The sequence below is a fragment of the Halichoeres trimaculatus genome, unplaced genomic scaffold (assembly GCF_033239565.1).
Source record: "Halichoeres trimaculatus isolate MK-OKI-2021-1 unplaced genomic scaffold, fHalTri1.1 fHalTri1_scaffold_4, whole genome shotgun sequence".
Classification (NCBI taxonomy): domain Eukaryota; kingdom Metazoa; phylum Chordata; class Actinopteri; order Labriformes; family Labridae; genus Halichoeres; species Halichoeres trimaculatus.
In genome coordinates, this window is record NW_027437182.1 from 22,064,813 (window position 1) to 22,085,130 (window position 20,318).

General features: G+C 41.8%; 1 protein-coding gene across 2 annotated transcripts in view; it reads left to right on the forward strand.

The window, feature by feature from the left end:
* The window catches only part of ralgps2 (Ral GEF with PH domain and SH3 binding motif 2), a 91,167-nt gene that overhangs the window by 20,028 nt on the left and 50,821 nt on the right, over nt 1-20,318 (forward strand). For both annotated transcript variants that reach the window (XM_074667990.1, XM_074667991.1), the window contains exons 2-5: nt 10,888-10,975; nt 12,220-12,376; nt 13,676-13,783; nt 14,214-14,264. In XM_074667990.1, coding sequence (XP_074524091.1) covers nt 12,320-12,376; nt 13,676-13,783; nt 14,214-14,264 — 216 coding nt within the window. In that variant the 5' untranslated portion in view covers nt 10,888-10,975; nt 12,220-12,319. The remainder of the gene's footprint in view (nt 1-10,887; nt 10,976-12,219; nt 12,377-13,675; nt 13,784-14,213; nt 14,265-20,318) is intronic.

The window sequence follows — 20,318 nt, forward strand, 5'->3', positions numbered from 1 at the left end:
AACAAAGTATTATTTGGTTATATACAGAAACACTGCTGCGTTCACTACAGAGTTTTCAGTCTCTTAGCATTTCCGTGTAAACAGATTTTTTTTCACTGCGTTGAAGCGTTTTTGGATGAAATGATTGTGTAAACGGGGCCTCATTTCCACCAGTCAGCTGAATTACGTATTTAAGGCCTTTTTTGTTTGTGGACTAACCTATTCATGTATTCTCATCATCAGTATCATCAGTCCCAGGCACTGCTATTTTGGGGGTCCTGAGCTAAGAGGTTTGGGAGCCCGGCCTCCAAGTGTAGGAACAAGCCAATCTTTAAAGCAACATGAATTGTTAAATAAACTTTGGTAAGCTGATTTGAAAACTACATAATGTATAAAAGATATCAGTCTGAGAGACACTTCTCTTTTACCCTGTGAATGGTTTTAAAACCCTCACTAAAAACAGTTTATTTAAGGAGCAGGTATCAAACCTCCTCCACAGAGAGCAGACTTTTGATGTGAGACATGCTGAGACGTCATAGAGAGGTGTTAGTATGAGTCAGAATACAGAGACACATCCACCTGCTTTTCATGACTGTACCTGTTGGGAAACGTGTGAGGATTAGGAAAATAAATGCACTTAAATGTTCAGATTAAATCTAGTTTATCTGCCTGCTGACAGTCAGAATCTGTCCGTCAATGTATAAAAGATGCTCTGAGACATTTCTTGTCACCCGGACATTCAGGTTAAACAGACAACACAGGGAGTGTTGTTGTTAATAACTGATGTCAGTGTCAACCTGCAGCCTCATTTACTGAACCTTGGATCCACTTTACTTTTTTTCACATAGTGCCCAACACAACAGACCCACAGGGGATAACCTTGTGATCCATGCTGTGTTGTTTTATTATTAGGGATAAGTGTCAGGCTCCACTTATAATTTAGTCTGATAGTTTGTTATCTCTCTCCTGGCTCAAACAGCAGACAGAGGAGGGGAGTGTTTTATTTGAGACCATCATGTCCGTTCATGTGACGCGGCTCTGCTGGCATCTTTCAGCTCTTGTGGTTTGTAGTTGTGTGTAAAGAGGTTAAATTCAGGGTCGGCTTTTACACCTGTGCTCCGTTTGGTTGTGGAGACACTGAAATGATGGCGGAGTACTCAGGTCTCAGAGTGATTTCACAGCATTGTGGGAGCAAAAGAGGCGTGATGGTTTAACACAGAGGGAATTTTTTACATGCATGCACCGGTCCCCTTTGTTTCTACGTCCTCTGCCAGCCCAGAGGAGGAATAACCTCGCCCCTCCTCTTGCCCTCTTCTGTAGTTTCACAGACTGTGTGGAGGTTCAGAGGTGGACCTGTCCCACCTGGATCAGATGGTGTAGAAGTGTCTGCTGTGTCATTCCTGTGAGTCTGGATCGGGATGCGTAGTCCTCCACTGGTCTGCCTTGTTGTGTCCTCGGAGACTCATAGAGGAACACATACAGATGGTATCAGCTTCCTGTGTTGCTCTGTAGTGTTTCCTGCTCTTAATGGTCTGTGCAGGGAACCAACACCGACAGCTGATCTGCTCCAGCAACACAACTCCCCTGACACTCCCTCCCAAAACTCCAGCACCCCCCTCCAGAACTGTCAGCGAGCTCCGTCACCTCATGTCCGCAGCTGAGGATAACTCTGGGCACGGACAGCAGACTGAATCCAGGACACACAGACACTGAGAGGGGGGCGGGTGTTTTTTAAGGTGAATCAGTAATCAGATATAAAAAACAAGTTTTATATTGTGTTGCAGTGACCTCCTGCTCTCTAGCTCTCAGGAAGAACAAGCAGCTCTTAATGTTTTTACTCTTATCCATTTTATTACCCCATAAAGGGTCCCGCAGGGAATCCTATAAATGTCTCTGGGTATTTGAGTTCAGCTGCATGCTCACACACACTGTACAGTAGAATCGAGGTGAATAGAATAGGATATTCTTTATCGATCCCTGTAAGGGAAATTTTTGTTACAGCAACAACACAACAAAGTGCAATATGCAGTAATACAATGGAAATAATAATTACAGTGAAAACTTTGAGATTTAGAAAAATTACACAATGTAATTTTTTATGACTGTGGAGTTGTCAGGAGGAAAATCCAGACCAGGCCTTAACGTGATACTCCGGGATGGAACAAGTTGGGTCCTATCACAAGGTTTAGGGCAGAAATTACCCCTACAGCAGTGATTTTGTGCAGCACAAGCCCAGGGCGCTCACACCAAACACCCCCTCCCTGCTCCTCTGCTGGTTTCCTCTGCACTCAGGCGGGGCCAACTTTTACTTGACCAAAAACACAAATAAATGGACTCCCACCAAAAAAATCTGATACCTGTCTGCATTCACGCTTTATTCAGAGAATTTTCAGTGCGTTACTTTCACACAAAAACACCGCTAAATAAGGCTCTATTGTGTCGTAAAACAGCGCTACCTCTGCTGCAGAGCCACAGCTGGCTACGAGGCGCTCGCCGCTTAGTGTATCAGTCCGCGCCCAGCGTGCCAGATATAAACAAACGCAGGTAGTCTGCCAAGACGAAGAGACACGATGAGAACTAGAGCCTTATTTAGCGGTGTTTTTGTGTGAAAGTAACGCACTGAAAATTCTCTAAATAAAGCGTGAATGCAGACCGATACCAGATTTTTTCGGTGGGAGTCCGTTTATTTGTGTTTTTGGTCAAGTAAAAATTGGCCCCGTCTGAGTGCAGAGGAAACTGGCAGAGGAGCAGGGAGGGGGTGTTTGGTACGTGCACTCTGGGCTTCTGCTGCACAAAAACACTGCTGTAGGGGTAATTTCTGCCCTAAACCTTGTGATAGGACCCAACTTGTTCCATCCCGGAGTATCACTTTAACATTGTCCGATTTGAAACAAAACCCTGTGTTTTAGACTGTAGACTGAAGGGATGGGTACCTTCCACATTCATAACGATACGGCACTGATGCCCAGTACATGGTAATTGGTATCATACTAAATGCTACTAATTTTTGATACTTTTGTGTGTGTTTTTATGTTGTAATAAATGCTGAATTGATTGATTATAAAATCTCAATTTTTTCAATTTAACATTTATTTCTCAATATATAACCTTGCAATGCTGTGTTCATGTCCAGCTTGGAAAATTGCCTACTCCTCCACTTCCTCACAGTCAGTTTTATTGTATTGGGTGTGTACGTGATTTGTGGACACTTGACAAAATGCAGCTGTAGCAGTTTCACATTGGCTTCATTTTTGCGGCTGCAGCCCAGTTTAAGAGTGGACCAATCTTCTGAAAATTTCAGGAAAGTTTTCAACAAGTGTGCAAATTATTCAACTCTGAGTTTACCCGAACTTCTTCCTTTTTACTCTTCTTGCAAAACGTTGGTGAGAAGTTATGGGTGTGTGTGATCACAGTGGGGAAAAAGTCACAGCATGTGGGCTGGGTGATGTTAATGTCTCGTGAACAAATGATGCAGTCTTTATAGTAAAGCTGCCTTGTCCTTCTTTCTGGTAACCAGGGTGTGTTTTTTTGTTTAGTGACACCCAAGATTGATAGAAAGACAAACACTGCCATCATTGTGCCGGACTCTGATGGCGACAGAATTACACAGTGATTACTGCAGCATCTTTCTGCATCATTTCTGGGGTAGAATATCCTGAAATTTTTCTAAAAATTTGATGGAGTGCATGTGTAAACAGGAATTTAGGCATAGAGATTAGAGGATTAGAGGGAAAGGGGGAAGGTTAATGTAAAAACATCCATTGCACATGAGGCTCTGCAGCTTTTCTCTTGAGAATACAGAATAGGACAGTAAATAGAAGGTTAGAGTGCTATGTTTCAGGCTTCAATCAGACAAAGTTAATTTTTTATTGATTATTATAAATGTATGCTATTTATTTTACTCCAGATTAGATTGCACATCATCAGACAGTTAAACTCTGATTCTTTGGCTCATCATTGATGATGAACAGTTGAAGGGTGGGCCAAGTGTTACTCAATATCTGTTAATAAATTGATATGTAGACACATACATCACAGTGTAGCTGCTGCTGATTCAGAGTAATACTCTGTACTTTTCTAACATTACAGTATCATTTAGCAGACACTCGAGTCCAAGGCGACGTTCATCTGAGGGTTCAGCACACAGATATAAATGTTGGTTCAGTTACAGTGTGTGTCCGTTGCCATCCTCCTCCTCTCTGACTGAGTGTGTGTGTGTGTGCTGCTCCTCCTGATCACTGTGCTCCCTGCTCATTAACAGACATAGACAGAATGAAATACATATTCATGACCTGATGGTTGTGTGTGTGTGTTTGTGTGTGTGTGTGTACGCCTCTCTGTCCCTCCTACAGTATCACTCATACACACACTCTGCTCTCATTTCAAAGCATCCTGTGCACCATCCTCTGTCCTCTCTGAACACCGCCAGCATGCTAAGTGTTGCTGTGAGCACACACACACACACGCACACTGTGTCCCTGCAGGGCCACCATGCTCTCTGTGGTAGCAGCAAGCATTGACCTGCTGTGACACATGCTGTGTGTCTACATGTGCAGGTTATTTGAGAGTGTGTGTGATCAATCCTGCCCCTCTTAACTACAGATCAATACCCCCCTCCTCCCCACCAGCTGGAGCTCTAAGAGGAGAGGAGCGAGAACTCTGATCCTGACGTTAATTAAAAGGCTCAGATATCAGCAGAGAGGAAAGGAGACTTTTATTTTGAAATGAATTAGACAGACATGATGGTGGAGTTCAGACAGTTTGGGTCTGTGTCCACCCAGTGTTTTTGTGCTTGAAGTGTATCCAGCATCAAGCCTTTTCTGTGCAGTAATGTCCCCAAAGTCAGCTGTTATGGACCTATAATTGTAGCTCAAATATTTGTAATTTGATATCCAAAATACATAAAAGATTTACAAGCACGTACATTAATCCACAAATGCATGCACAAATCTTCACATTTTTAGACCAAGTTGCAAATGCAATCCAAATCCAAAGAATCCAAACAAGTCATTGCTTCCCAGTTCCCACTGAGGTGGGCCTCTCATCTGTCTGTCTACACGTCACTTTTGCTGCAGCTCTGCACCGCGCAAAATCCACAAGTGAATTAAAAAAGACATGTGAGATGGTTTTAATGGTTTTAATGCCGCAAACTCAGACTCACAGGCGCAGGCTGCCAGATAATTTCCTGCTTTGCTTTTTTAATTTTGTCACTGTGTTCTCAATTGAAACTGTTTTACACACTGTTCAGCTGGTGGATGTTACTTCTCTTTCGCTGACCAATCAAAATGATACAGGGCATGGCTTCTGAAAACAACAACATGGGAGGGGTAGGGATGGGTACCGAGTTAGGTACTTCTCTAGGTTGGGGACTGAATTCTGTCTGTAGCAACAATTACTGATTCATGTAAAATGAAACAGTAGCATGCTTTGGGACCTTAATGCATCCTTAAGACTGTGAGGGAGTGGAAGAGTTGGTGATTTTCCATGCTGGACATGAACGCAGCATTGCAAAGTTATATATGAGGAAATAAGTTAAGGATGCACTGATACCGATTGGTGGTATCGTTTATTGGTGTCTTGGTGCCCCTCAAAGCTGGATTGGCATCAGTGGGAAGAGATCCATGGTGCTGATCCAAGCATATAGCTCATAGCTCATATACAATAGCTCTATGCCTTTTTATTTTATTTTACCAGTGCTCTTTGCTACTTAACTTGAATTGTTGCCTCTGATGCACTTGCTTTGTTTTTTGCTGCATTACCAGTCATCAGGGTATAAAAGTTTACATTTGAACAGAACTTGTGTACATTCTGAAGAATTGTTTTGGTGGTATTAGGGATGTCCCGATATTACATTTTCACTTCCGATACAATACCGATACTGCAGCATTGAGTACTGGCCGATACCGATATTAATCTGATACGATATCAGCATTAAACATGCATACTTTTATTACTTATTCTGTAGTATGTCTGTCATGTTAGAAAAGGCTTGATTAAGTGATATTATTCAAACAAAGAACAGTAGTCCGCAACAGTAGGTATGAGGAAAAACTGACCCATTAATTATTAACCAATGGGTAACAGAAACTGCTTATATCGGAGATTTTAGATGCATTCCGATACGATACCGATACTTGTTTTTTTGCTGATATCGGACCGATATCCGATATCAGTATCGGACTGGGACACCTCTAGGTGGTATACATTTAAATATTTGATAGTATAAATAAATATTTACTTCAGTAATTCCATTTACTCATTTGTTGCCTTTTACCCAAAACATTACCAGTCTTATCTCACAGTAGAGCATGCAGGTTATTATTTAACACTAGTATTGGATCAGTATCGGTTGATACCAAAGCCCAGGTATCAATTTTGGTATCTGTATAGGGACTAGAAAAATTGGATCGGTACATCCCTAAAAGAAATATTTTAGATTAAAAAAACTTCAGGATTTTATTATTAGAAAAATAATATTGACACTAAAGTACTGAAATTTAGTACCGTTGAGTACTGATACCAATTGCCAGGTACAGGGCATCAGTGTCGTATCATTTCAAAAGCGAAAGGTACCCATCCCTAGAGAGTGGAAATAAATCCACTGCTTATCCTTCAATTCAGTGAAATGGGCCTTTAAACCTCCTTCTTTCAGTCACAACTCTTGTACCTCTTGCCGGTAGCCTTTTCTTTGTATGTTGCATCTCATGCACTCTGTGCTTCAATTTCTGGGGAAGGCCTGCCTCCAAAGCCAGGACATGATCTTTCTCTATTGTTTTGTTTTCTTTGTATGTAATTTTATTGAATGGTTTCAAATATTAAACAAACAGTTGAGTTAAGTCTAAACTGTCAGTGGGCAGAGGCCTTTTGTTGTTTAATCCCAGCAGCAGTGGGAGGGGAAAAGGGGAACTCTAACTCTCTCTGTATGTGTGGTATGTAGCTTCTTTCACTCATGAACTCCTGACATTTTCTAGATAACTTCAAAACATTCAGGCCCTGATATTTTTACACACCCCAGAGTGAGAAATTTTATCCCTGAGAAGTCAACTCCGTTGGGTGAAGTCAAGGAGGGGTGGCTTGGGAAGAGCATGCTGGGATAGAGGACAAGTGTGTCTGTGCGTTAGTATCAGTCCAGAATCTTAAAGACTGTTTCTACAACACAAACACAGATGAAGAGAACATAATACAGACTGCTGAGATGAGTATAGAGTATACAGCAGAGAAACTCAACCTGAGCAGCATCGTCGCCCACTCGCCCACGGTGAATGTTTCAAATTGTTACCTGCAGCATTCGCACACCAACTCACTCCGACGTCACTCTGACTTGTTCCAGGAGGCTGAGGAAAATGTCTCTCTAAGATTCAGCTGTTTATGATCACACATGCAGCCCACCTGGACATGGTCGAGGAGTTTTCAGAGGTGCAGTGCAGGGGTGAAAGATGAAGAGGAGGAGGAGGAAGATACAGCTCCCTCTGCTCACTGACACACTGACCTACTTTATCTCTGCAGCACGTTTCACTGAAACATCCCAGCTGCTGAGCTAACAGGGAGTGAGTGCACAGCATGTTTTATACATGAGACTCTGTTTCTGCTGAACACTGCACAAACATTCAGTGTGTGCTTGTGCATGTGTGTGTGTGTGTGTGTGTGTGTGTGTATTCTTTATTTAGTGCAGACAGGCTTTAGTAGAAAAGATGGAGACTGCAGTCTGCTGCAGTGTCTTTGTTTCACTTTCACACTCACACCATAACAGGCTGACCTGTCTCTGTACTCACCTGAGCTGCCAGAATCAAACCTCCTAGACGCCCTTCATTCCTCCTCTTGCCTCCTAACACCTGTTTTTACCTCCTCATTCCACCTTGGAATTTTTTATACATCCTAAGACCTCCTCATACATCCTCAGTACACCCACTCTCTGCTGCCTACTTACCCTCACTCTTCTTTACGCCTCCTCACACCTCCTCATTCAAACTTACATGTCCTTGTGTATCCTCATTTCCCCTTCTGCTATTCACAGCTCCTAGAACCTGTACCTCCTTACTCCTTACACCTGGCAACACCTCCATACACCTTCTTATACCTCCAATAACAAACTCACACCTTTCATTTCTTATTCCCTCCAAACACCTTTTCTTTTTAACACCTCCTTAAACCCACTCCTTCACTATCCTCCTGTAAACTTTCTCACAGCTTAATACTCTGCCACCTACGTATTCACCTCCTCTTACCTCCTCACATCCCTCCCAACACCACCCTCTCTCCTCCTGATGCTCAGCAGCTGGAGCAGGCTGAGTTGTGTGTGTGTGTGTGTGTGTGTGTGTGTGTGTGTGTGTGTGTGTGTGTGTGTGTGTGTGTGTGTGTGTGTGTGTGTGTTTTGTCAGTCAGTGACGTGTAGCTGCAGGTGTAAATACTTGGGTGTAAACAGGTCCAAAATCAGCAGTGACAGGATGCTGCTGGAAGGGTTTGCTCAGACACACACACACACACACACACACACACACACACACACACACACACACACACACACACACACACACACACACACACACACTCACACACACACACACACTCACAAACAAAATACACAGACTAAACATGAGATGAGCTAACGGCTAACTGAAAACTGCTTGTGTCACAACAGATACTGAAGTGAATCTGTGACAGTTTGTTCTTTAGTTCTACAGTTTCATTTAGCAGACGCTCTTGTCCAAAGCGATGTACAACTCAAGCAAACATTTTGACAGAAGAAAAAACCTTAGTTACTGTGACAACTGCTCTGTGTCTGGAGTCTGGAGACACACTCTGCTCAGTGTTTGACAGTGATTAAACATTGTCTTTGTTTAAGCTCCTTATTTATTGATTAAGTTATTTTGAAATCCAGCGATCTGATATTTGACAGAGTGTGCCAGTGTGTGTCTGCAGGATTACCATTTGGTTGTTTGAAATCTCTGTAAACCTCCACTTAATGGATAAATTCAAGTCCTGCCTGTCTTCAGAAAGCATCAGTATTCTATCTCAGTAGCAGTGAGACATCTGCTGGTGGGTGTGAGTAATGACAGGTCATGTCCAGGAATGGGTACTGAATCAGATACTTTTATAGGCACTGATTAGTACTGATTCACGTTAAATCAAGCAGTACCAGGTTTCAATACCTAAACGGATCCTTGTGACTGTGAGGGAGTGGAAGAGTAGGTGATTTTCCATACTGGCCGTGAACACAGCATTGCAAGGTTATATATGGAGATAAAAAAGTGTTAAATTGAAAAACTTCGAGTTTTTATTATATACAATAGGTACTGTTGAGAATCGATACCAATTGCCAAGTACTGGGCATTGGTTCCTTACCCATCCAGAATCATGTCAGACAGAATATTACACCTGAATGGTTTGGAGTTTAAAACAACCCCCATTCAAGATTAATGTATTGTAACTATGTAACTATCTGTCTCTCTCTAACCCCAACACAGTCAAGGCAGATGTCTGTCTAACATAGTGTTTCTCAATTCCGGTCCCGGAGCCCCCCTGCCCTGCATGTTTTAGATGTTACCCTACTCCAGCACACCTGATTCAAATGAATGGCTCGTCATCAGGCTCGAGCAGAGCTTGATGACGAGCTGATCATTTGAATCAGGTGTGTTGGATTCGGGTAACATCTAAAACATGTAGGGCAGGGGGGCCCCAGGACCGGAATTGAGAAACACTGGAGTCTAACATGAGTCTAGTTCTGTCCGAGGTTTCTGCCAGTTAAAGGGAAGTTTTTCCTTGCTATTGTAACTTGCTAAATGCTGCAAAGTCCTGTACTCATGGTGGATTAAGATAAAATAAGACTCCTTATCTTGTCCTGATGTTGGGTTTCTGCTAATTTTTTTTTTTTACATTGACTGGTCTAGACCTGTAAATGTTTTTGTAAAGTGTCTTGAGATAACGTTTGTTATGATTTGGTGCTATACAAATAAAGATTGATTGATTGATTAATTGATGTATTGACAGCCTCATCTAGCTTTTTTAAAGATATAATTTGTTATTGAAAATAGTCATACAACAAAATATTCATAAATACATTAAATGGATAGTGAAAGAAGGTAGGCAGAGGTTTTTTTTTTTAACTCCTTTTAAAGTATGAAAGCCAGATAGAGATGACATGTTAATGAGGCACTTAGGTACCATAACAAATGAATATAATCTGCAGTCTATCTGATGGGTGATGGGTCTGGTGATAAATATAGCTTTTCATATTTTTTGGATTAAATATTTAACATATTTTGATACACTCTTTGTGCTCTATTTCACTCTCTTTCTTCAGACATCACTCCCTGTGGCTCCATATTGGCTGCATATTTTAGCCCAGTGTCATCTCTTTAAAATTTTTTATACAATGATAACCATAACCTCAAAGTCAGTATTATAACCCTGCCTGCTTAAGAGTGTCTTTGTTCTGGATGAGTCTCTCCATCTTTCATGCTCCTGCGGCTGTGGCTGTGAGCGACAGCTGGCCTCAGTCAGAAGAGTTTCATTCACTGTACAGACAAATGAAGCCGTCCACTTTTGTGAGTGACATTTAATAATAAAATCCTGGAGACAATTGGGCATTTTCTGATGTATCCTAATAAAGAAAAACTTTGAGGTTGATTCAAAATTTACACATGAGTGAGTCAACCTCACACGTCTCTCTGATAGAACAGTGCCATATCACTCAACAGCATCCACACTAACCAGGCTACCTGCAGTGTCTGCAGGCGTTATTATTCTTTTATCTGGGGTTAACTTTTACCTGAAGTCAGCTCGTCTTTGAAGGTGATGTACTCTGCAGTTTTCTCTCCCAACATCAGCCTTCATTTTCTTTACTTTTTGTCTGTGTGTTTGCTCACATTCATAAGATTAATTCTGTGTTTTTCTTTGTCCTCCACACAGACAGGTGGAAGCCTCGCAGACGGACAGGACTTGATAGAAATAGGCCGGCTTCACTTCAAGCATCATGCACATCTGACACACACACCTGGTGAGTACAGACTTTATCTTGGAGATGCTGTTTTTGCATACTGACTCATGGTTTTTGTTCTCTGGATGAACGATCACAGCTGGACAGAAAAAAACAAACATTGCCTTTTTCATATTGGAATTCTGCTGCTGCACCTTTATGAAGCTCCACCATCTTTACACCTCTTAGATTGGGATTTTTAACCAAAATGATGTGAGTGTCAGGGTAGGGATTGGTACCTTTTGGATTTGAAACTATACAGTGCTGATGCCCGGTACTTGGCAGTCATTACCGGTACTCAATGGTACCAATTTTCTGTACTTTTGTGTATTTAAATAGTAATAGATATCAATTTGTCAAGCAATAAAATCTCAAAGTTTTTCAATTTCACATATTTATTTCTCAATAAATAAACTTTCAATGCTGTGGTCATGTCCAGTATGGAAAATTGGCTACTCTTTCACTCCCTCACAGTCACAAGGATGCGTTTAGGTACCTAAACAGGGTACTGTTTGACTTACATGAATCAGTACTTGGTACTACAGAATGAATTTAATCGAAACCTATAAAAGTACCTTATTCAGTACCCATCCCTACCTTAGTGCCATTTTGTTATGCAAACTTGGGCCTTTTGCAGTGACTGTGTTTCTTCTCTGATGGTGCCTCTGATGATAAACTCTGCCCCTGTGTCATACCTGCATTTCATCTTTTTTGACAGCAGGGTGAAAAAATCCCATCCTGCCCGCAGAGCTATTGGCAGACCTTTGTGTTTTAACCCCACGCCTCATACATCCATGAACCAGTTAGGAGACTCTTATGTTATGACTCTTGTGTTCAGCAAGTCTCAGTGACAATCTTGTGATTTTTTGAGTAGTTTACAGACAGATTCAGGGATTTTTAAATCATAACAATATGTAGCTGTTAGGGAGTGTAATATTGTAACTTCCATCCTAACTCTTTAAGCAGGGTTTTAGATGCCACTCCAGTTATAAGGCAAAGGCCTTATCCCCCCCTTTTCATTATTTTATGCACAAAGCAAATTCATGGTATCATTCAAACTGAGCTGAATTGTGTGATACAAAAACAAACTTCCTTTTTGTTTCTCCCATAGATCTCATCGCACTGAAGCTATAAAATAATAAATGTTCTGATCTCCCATGTTCCTTATACAAACTGTTAATCACGTCTCATAGGCATATGAATATTCCATCCAGCAGGTGGAGCTGTTGCCACTGGTTTACTGATTTGTCTGTCTGTGTCTTCAGAGCCGTTCAGGCATTACTGCAGCTAAAGATGATGATGATGATGATAAAGATGATGATGAAGAAGCGTCTACTGCGTTGAAACTCAGCTGGTGAGGGAATAATGGACCTCCCTAATGGCCAATCAGGTGCCACCACAACTGCTGCACCTGTCTCCGAGGTAAAGCCGCACCCACCCACACAACCGTACATTTGTATGCACATGCATTGATCAACAGGACAGCCGGATGCCCAAATGTACAATTCTTAGCAGATTTTATGGGACGAAGAAAAACCTTTATTGGAAAAAACCTCACTGTTTTAACTAATTGATGATATTAAGGTAGGGTCTGCAGGAATTTTTATTACTTGTTCGTAAACACAACATTCAAATTGGGCTGCTCCTCCTTGGATCAGTGCCAGCTGCAGCACACCCACTGCCTTCAACGAAGCTATGTAAACACACTTGCTAGCCCAACAACCACCATTAGCGTCCCGTGTCTATGTGGGAGACTAAAGCTGTGCACCTGACGTGGCATGTTTGCACAAGCTAATCACGGGTATCAAACACAACTGGTTAGCAGAAAGCCAACCGCTCAAGATAGCTTATTCCCCTCGCTGTGATCAACACGCAAAGTCAATTGCGCACTGGACAGGCTGTGATTGACTGGTGTAACCATGTCGACTCCCTGCACAGAAACACTCCAACTCAACCAAAACATCATCATACAGTCAGAGGAGGGGGTTGAGGCAGTTGCAGACACTGACGCTGACACACATGTATAGAGGCCTGTAGGAGACGACTGAGCAAGATTGTTCCTGTAAAGGTTGACATTTTTTGTTTTCGGGAAATCCTGCACACTCTACCTTGAGAGAAGACGTGTTAAAACAAAAACAAAGAAATCTCAAACATAAGTGCCACTTGTAATAAAAAATGATGCAACCCTCGTGGCTGGTTGCCCAGAAGACTTAGATGTTCAATCATTCCAAGAGGCTATGCCATGCTCAGGTAATGAGCATGAACGCTTAGGGGTTCAGAGATTTTTTTTTATCTTCCTTCTGTGGTTATGACATTGAGTTAAAAATTCTTAAAAAGTTCATAACCTGAGGACCTTGGGTGATAAAGTTTAGCTTTGGAAACTTTGTCATTTTAGCTGCAAATAATATAAAAGCTTTCTTAAGTCATAATAAATGGTAGAAAGTTGTGATTATAATAACTTAATATATATCTTGAATATTTATCTTGAATATCTTATTGTTGTATCCCTTGTCTTATATCCTCCTCAAACATTCAGAGATAAACCCTTTAACTCTACATTTATTAGGCAACATAAATTAAATTTTCCATTTTGTGTGCAACTATAAACCTCTGTGTTCAGCTGATCTGATAAAGTGTGTGTGTGTGTGTGTGTGTGTGTGTGTGTGTGTGTGTGTGTGTGTGTGTGTGTGTGTGTGTGTGTGTGTGTACGTGTACGTGTAGAGGAGCAGCAGCTCGGAGTCTCTCAGTGAAAAAGTTTCCTCTGATCTGAAGAAAAGTTTTGATGCTGTTGTGTTCGATGTGTTGAAGGTCACACCTGAAGAGTATGCGGTAAGTAAGAGCACGTGTGTTTTTGTGGGTCTGAGAGTTTTTGCTCTCTGTGCTTTCTGTGTCTCTTTAAACAGACAGTAAGACCTCTGTGGTGATGCTGTAAACTATGATTTGAGTAATGTTGTCAGTAACTACAACAGTAACTACAAGCACTCAAATGGTAATCTGATTTATACAATGGTAGGTTTGCCCTGCTCTGCTACATTTAACCAGGAGAGGGCACCTTCATCCTCTTTATGCTCTTTGTCTTCTTGGTGTCCCAGTAACAGCTGACAGGAGCAGCCTCCCATAGAGCAGATTTAGCTTCTAGTTTAACAAATATCTGACATCTAATAATTTAAAGATTTGATAAAAATGAGGTCTTGAACATCAACCTGTTAAAGATTGAAAATGTAACTGTGTGTGTCTATGTTTATATTTGTCTTCTCAGGGTCAGATCACGCTCATGGATGCTCCCGTGTTTAAAGCCATCCAGCCTGAGGTGAGTTGTGCAATGAAGAATTAAACCAGCACCTTTCAACACTCTGATAATTTTAATATCATAAATCCACACACACACGCACACTAACACAGAGCTGCAGGTCTACAGAAATGTTCTATCTTATTCTAAGTTCTGTCAAATTTTTCAGATGTCTAACGTTAGCATCACATATGTTCTCATTTACCATGCGCCGTGTTGTTGCGTGACATTAATTCTCTCTTGATGTAAGCGCTGTGGCTCTGTTTGATGTCTTTTCATATGATCACAGAATCATTTCCTCATTGTGTCGAACGAGGTGACCCATTATTAAAGCTTTACAGACGCTGGAGTAGAATTGCTTCCATGCATCTGGAGCTGCTGATTTCAGGAAACAATTGGAGTTGTGTCCTGTTTTTATCCGGAGCTGCGTTATGCTCAAACCAGCGCAGATGGAGTTCATTGACCTCTCATCATATCATCAGACAATGATAAGTCCAAAAGAATTTTCAAACGGCATCTGAGGTGAACACTTAAAGGCTCAGATGAGGTTGATTCGTAGCTTCCCCTTCAACATGCTGAGACGTGTTTCAGAGCTCTGGTGGGAGAACAGGAGAGGTGAATTAAAGTGATGGAGAGTTGGAGAGGAGGATGTTGAGCTACAGTCTGCAGGAAGAGAGGAAGAGAGAGAGGAGAGCCAGCAGAGGACGAGACCCTGAGTTTCCAGAGAGCTCAGTGTGTCGCTCTGCTCACACACTCCTGATGAAAACACCAGCTGTGTGTGTTTGACTCTGCTCGCTGCCTGCAGAGGAAAATATTAAATAACTTGTTGTGTAATAATGTTTTTACTGTCATTCAGCCCATTTTAGACCTGAAGCACCCTTTAAATGCCAGGCTGAGTGCTAACTGCTAACTGTGCAGTGATACTGAAAATCACACGCTATAGCTACAGGAAACAGGGCTCAGTGATAGACATTGTGAGACGAGTCAGTGCAACTATTTAAATCCATGAGATTACAAAGGAAATGTGATTTCCTGCCCTTTTTTACTTGACTTAGCATCACGGTATCAGATTTATGTTGATCTTTCTACAGCAGATATCAGCAGTGATCAGTACAAAAGATAAAAAGAATAAGAAGGCGAGCAGGAAGGAGTAAAGCATTAATGTTTTGTTAAACAGCGTCATAGCTGCTCACACTCACTTGCTGATCTCACTTTGGAGACTCACAGTTCAGAGTGTGTGTGATGTTTGGATCAGCTGGTTGAAACTTGGGCGTCCTCTCATGCATCATGCAGCACCTCGGGGTGGCTTTGGGACACTTCCAGGACACTTTCAGCACACGTGTTCGGGGCTCTGTAGTTTCCGTGATGTGAGCTGCTGGGGCTCTGGTTGGGTAAACGATGATGTAGCAGTTGATCTTGCGTTGTTCGATTTCCATCAGAGTTTGATCCCTGATTGAGTTTATACGCCTCCAGATGTTCCTCTGCAGGTTTACTCTCCACTTTTTCTTTTCTTTTCTGACTTTTTGCATACAAAAAACAAACAGGCGAATCAGATTTTCCAGCGGATTGTTTCCAAGTGTTTCTGGCCTGCAGAGTGTCTCATTAGAGCGTGTTTGTTGAGGCTGAATGTCTGAAGTATGATGAAGCTGTCGTCTCTTTTCTGTCCGGTCTGTCAGCATGTTGGAGCTGCTGTTATCACAGTTCATTCAGGGTGATTACATCAGGACTACACCGAACCAGCTGTGACTAACACTATTGTTAGCTTTGTATAACATCGGATTTTCCAACTGTCCATAAACACATCATAACAATCTAAACATAACGCGTGAAAGACTCGGAGTGAAAGCTGCTGTGGTTTACTGCACGTGTTCACAAACACAAACAGACAGTCAGAGCAGAACACAGTCTGCAGGTCTTAGAGAGTCTCACAGGGTTCAGGAACACTGAGGGGGTCTCAGTGGATTACAGTGGGTGTGTTAAGGTTTCTAAGAATTTGTCAGAAGGTAGAGGATCTCAGAAAATCAAAGGGGGGTCAGAGAGGAGGGTGTCAGAAGATGGGAAAGGTTGCTGAAGATCTCAGAGGTTTTTTAAGAAGATCGCAGAGAATCCTTGAACATTTCTGATGATCTTGGGTGTTTCTTTTATAGTTTTAGTGTTTCAGATGGCCTTTGTGGTTTCAAGGGGGACCTCAGAGAGTCATACAGGGTCTAAATGAGAATGAGTGAGTCTTCAGGAAGCTAAGTAGTTTAAGAGTTCGTCACAAAGTCTCAGCGAAACTCGAAATGTCTAAGAGTTTTTTTAAAGATCTCATTTTCAGAGACCCAGGAGATTTCAAGAGGTCTTAGATAGTTTTGGGTGGTCTCTACGAGTTTAGGAGGGTCCAAAGAGTCTCAGTCTGTCTTAGAGGATACTACAAGTCTTCAGGGTGGGTTTAGAAAAATCACTGGTTGTCTGAGTGGCTGCGAGTTGGTCTTCAGGGTGCGTTTAGAGTTTGAGAGGTCCCAGAGGATTTTAAAGGGTCTTCCAGTGTCCAAAGAAGCCTCTGAGGTTTCGGCTTGTCTTAGAGAGTCTGGAAGCTCTGTTCAGAAATGCAGAGCTCTCAGACTGTTCTGTGCTCTGAATGAAAACCCGTTTCCTGATGAGAACAGCAGGATTTTATCTCTGGTGGTAAAAGAATCTGTGATGTTTAATCTGCACTCTCAGCTGACTTTGTGATCAGGTCTCTGACTGCAGACTGAAATCCATCACAGAGGGAGGAGGACTTCACATGGCGGGGATACCCGATGATCTGCTTCTGTTTAAGGATTAGACACTTTGGATGGATCAGCTGACGGGAGACATGTAGAGGAGAAGGTTTCATCTCCAAGTCTCTCTGTCTCAGTCTATCTTTTGAGTTTCATAATGATTCGTGCGGCTGATGATCCGCAGCTGGATGTTTATGAAGCAGGCTTAGGGATGAAGAGGGGCTTGGGGGGGGGGGTTCTTTTGTTTTTAACACGGAGCCATGACAACAGCCAGGTCCATAATTTACTGGCTGTAACTGTCAGCTCTGAGAGAACAACCCTCAGATCTCCTCTTACACCGCACAGAGAGCAGACTGAGGAGACACTACTCACACTCAGATAAAAACTCAGAGCTCTTAGAAACTTGCTGTTAGCTGGACGTGAAAGTGTTCATACAGTTGTTTCCCCGCAGGCTGCACATGTTTAATGATACTGGACTGTAACAGCAGGCTCTGAGGGAAGTCCCCTCTCTCCCCTCAGCCTGTCAGTGTGAGGGTCAGCACACATTCATCACGGTGAAAGGAGAGAATAAAATGTTGGCAGCAGAGACAGAAAAACCACAATGACAAGTTTTCCCTCGTCTCAAAGATTCAATCCAAAGCTGGAGACTTAGTCTGGAAAACTTGAAGAATGGTTTGGAGGATCTGTGAGCAGAGTTCATCTGAAGATGTTTACTGTAAGAATAGATTATTGTAAGTGCAATGCTGTTGTTTGTTTGAAGAACATGGCTGATCTGGTTTCACTTCATGGCCAACAGCCTGCTCTGTCCTAAGAATCATGCAATCAATGTGCACCTCCTGGAAAAGTGAACACGCTGAGCTCAGCAGAGTCCTGCAGAGAAGGCGTGCTTGATAGGAGAAGAAATCAGTGTGAAAAAATGTAAAATTGTTCAAAACACGTGTGAGTAAATTGCACAATATTGAAGCAATGATCTAAAGTTCATTGAGTGAGCAAATAAAAAGTCACAATGAGCAGTTTTTAGCTGATGCTCGTTCTTATTCTGAGGCCTCTTCATGACCTGCAGACTGATTATCTCCTGAGACCACACTGAAGCGCTTGTGTTCAGGTCAGATTCTATGGCTACGTTGACACTGCAGTCCTCAATGCACAGTTATGATTTATTGTGCAGTCTGATTATTTGTTTGTGTGTTCATATTACATTCTTAAATGTGGCCTGTCTGCATACTGTGATGTCCACGGCTCAGAGTCCTAAAGTGACCCGCATGCTCAGTTCGCACACGGAAACAAACATGGCTCTGGGTTTTTTGGGCTTGTCTTCTTAAGTGTAGCTGCTTGTTTGGGCTTGCTGCCTGTATGATCCCCACCTCTTTCCATCTCAGCTCACCACGACGAGAATCACAAACTAGGGGTCGGGGAAAAAAACGAAAATTGATATACTGTAATTTTTGTTTGACAATATCAAAATCTGGATTATTTGTCCAGAAATCTTTTTTTTTTCAAATTGAAATTCTTCATTTCAGTCTTTGTTTGGATTGAAAAAAAAAAAGTGACCACTTTTCTCCAGCAGAGGTTGAAATGTTTCTCTCTGACTCCCATCATGTGCGTTTTATGGGAAGGTATGGCTCCTGATATACATCATCATCATTTAACTATTTCACATGATCTGGTGTCAAAAAAGCAAACTAAAGAATGCAAAAATAGTTAATATCAAAGAATATCAATTTACATTGAATCAGCACCCAAAAAACATTAATAGAATCGAATTGCCAGAATAGCATATTGTCCCAGCTCTATCACGAATGGTTGCTTTAGTTTCACTTTTCCTTTTCTCCGTCCGCTCCTCTCTCTGCCCCTCCCATCCCTATCTCTGCTTTCTTCCATGTTTGTGTCCATTAAGCGTGACTTCTGCTCCAGAATGGCGTCAAAGTTGCATTAAATGTGCCTTGACTGTCCTAATCGAGGTCACATTCAAGAAAACTTGATACATCTCTGATTCAGTACCCCGTTTGAAAGTGGCCTGTATCTGATTCAGAAATGTCAAATTCATTGTGACTTGTGTTTAGACTGTGAAAAACAAAGCAGATATACATTCAGCAAAAAAATCAGATTGAGATGACTTTGACCTGCAGTGTGAACATAGCGTTTGTAATCAAAGCTGAGTGGATATTTACCCCTCGCCCTGAAGTGTCAGTTTGTCATTAAGAAGTCATCAACAAGAGCAGTTTGTTTTTTTCAGACATCACAACTTGTCTTCATGGCTGATGCTGGAGCACGAGAAGTAAAAAGATTTTCTGTTGAAGTTTTGTTTAAGATAGAAACTCTACAACCAGGGCTTTGCTAGCCAAAAAAAAGCTAACTGTCTATGAACAGAATTTAATGATTATGTAGGTTTGTGATTGCTTCATTTCTCTTTGTGGACTAAGGAGTTGAACCTGGGTAAACTTGAATTATTCAGACATTTAATGGGACACCAGAGTTCACACCTTGAGCTGTGACAGTTTGTGTTAACCCACTACGTTGTAAGCTACCTGGTAAACTACCAGTTATAAACCACTTTGCAAACTTTATTCGTTTTTACCTAATGTTTTATAATCTGACGTGGCCACAAATCAAGTTGTAACCTCATCACTTTCCAAGCGAACAGTAGTCTGAATGAGGAAAAGGAATAAAAAGAAGATCTGTATCCATTCATTTACTTCAGTGACAAATGAGGCAGCTTTACTACAGAGGGTGATAGTGCCCATGGGAAACGCAGTCTCCAAAACCAGAAAAATTCTACTGAGATCATCCAGAGGGGGCGCAAGAACACACAAAGGATGAAAATACAGAGGCTTTACCCCAGGCTCACACTGAATCCGGTGCGGCTTCCGCATGTAATCCGTATCATTAAAATCACTGTTGTAGGCTCACATTAGTCCCGCGCGGTGTGAGTCCGGTTGCGGGAGCCGTACAGCACTACGGGAAGAATCCGCAAGAAGTCTATCTTTTCCGGGTGCCGGAGAGGGTCTGCGTCAAGCTGAATGAAATATGACGAACTATACAGGAAGTGAATTGCCAGGTGGCATGAAGATCCGTTGTTTTTTTTAATAAAATCAGTGAACAAACTGATGTAACTTGACTCTTCTTTGACAGCACAGTTGTGCTAGTAGTAAATGTAAACATTACATCACATCCGTTGACACTTAGTCGCATTTTGAGAACAAGGGACAATGAGAGACTCATCCTTGCAGTGGAAAGTCATCCCATTTTATATGACACATCCAATACTATTATAAGAATAATTCAAGAAAAGAAAAAAGTAACGTTATTAAAAATAATAAACATTAGAGGA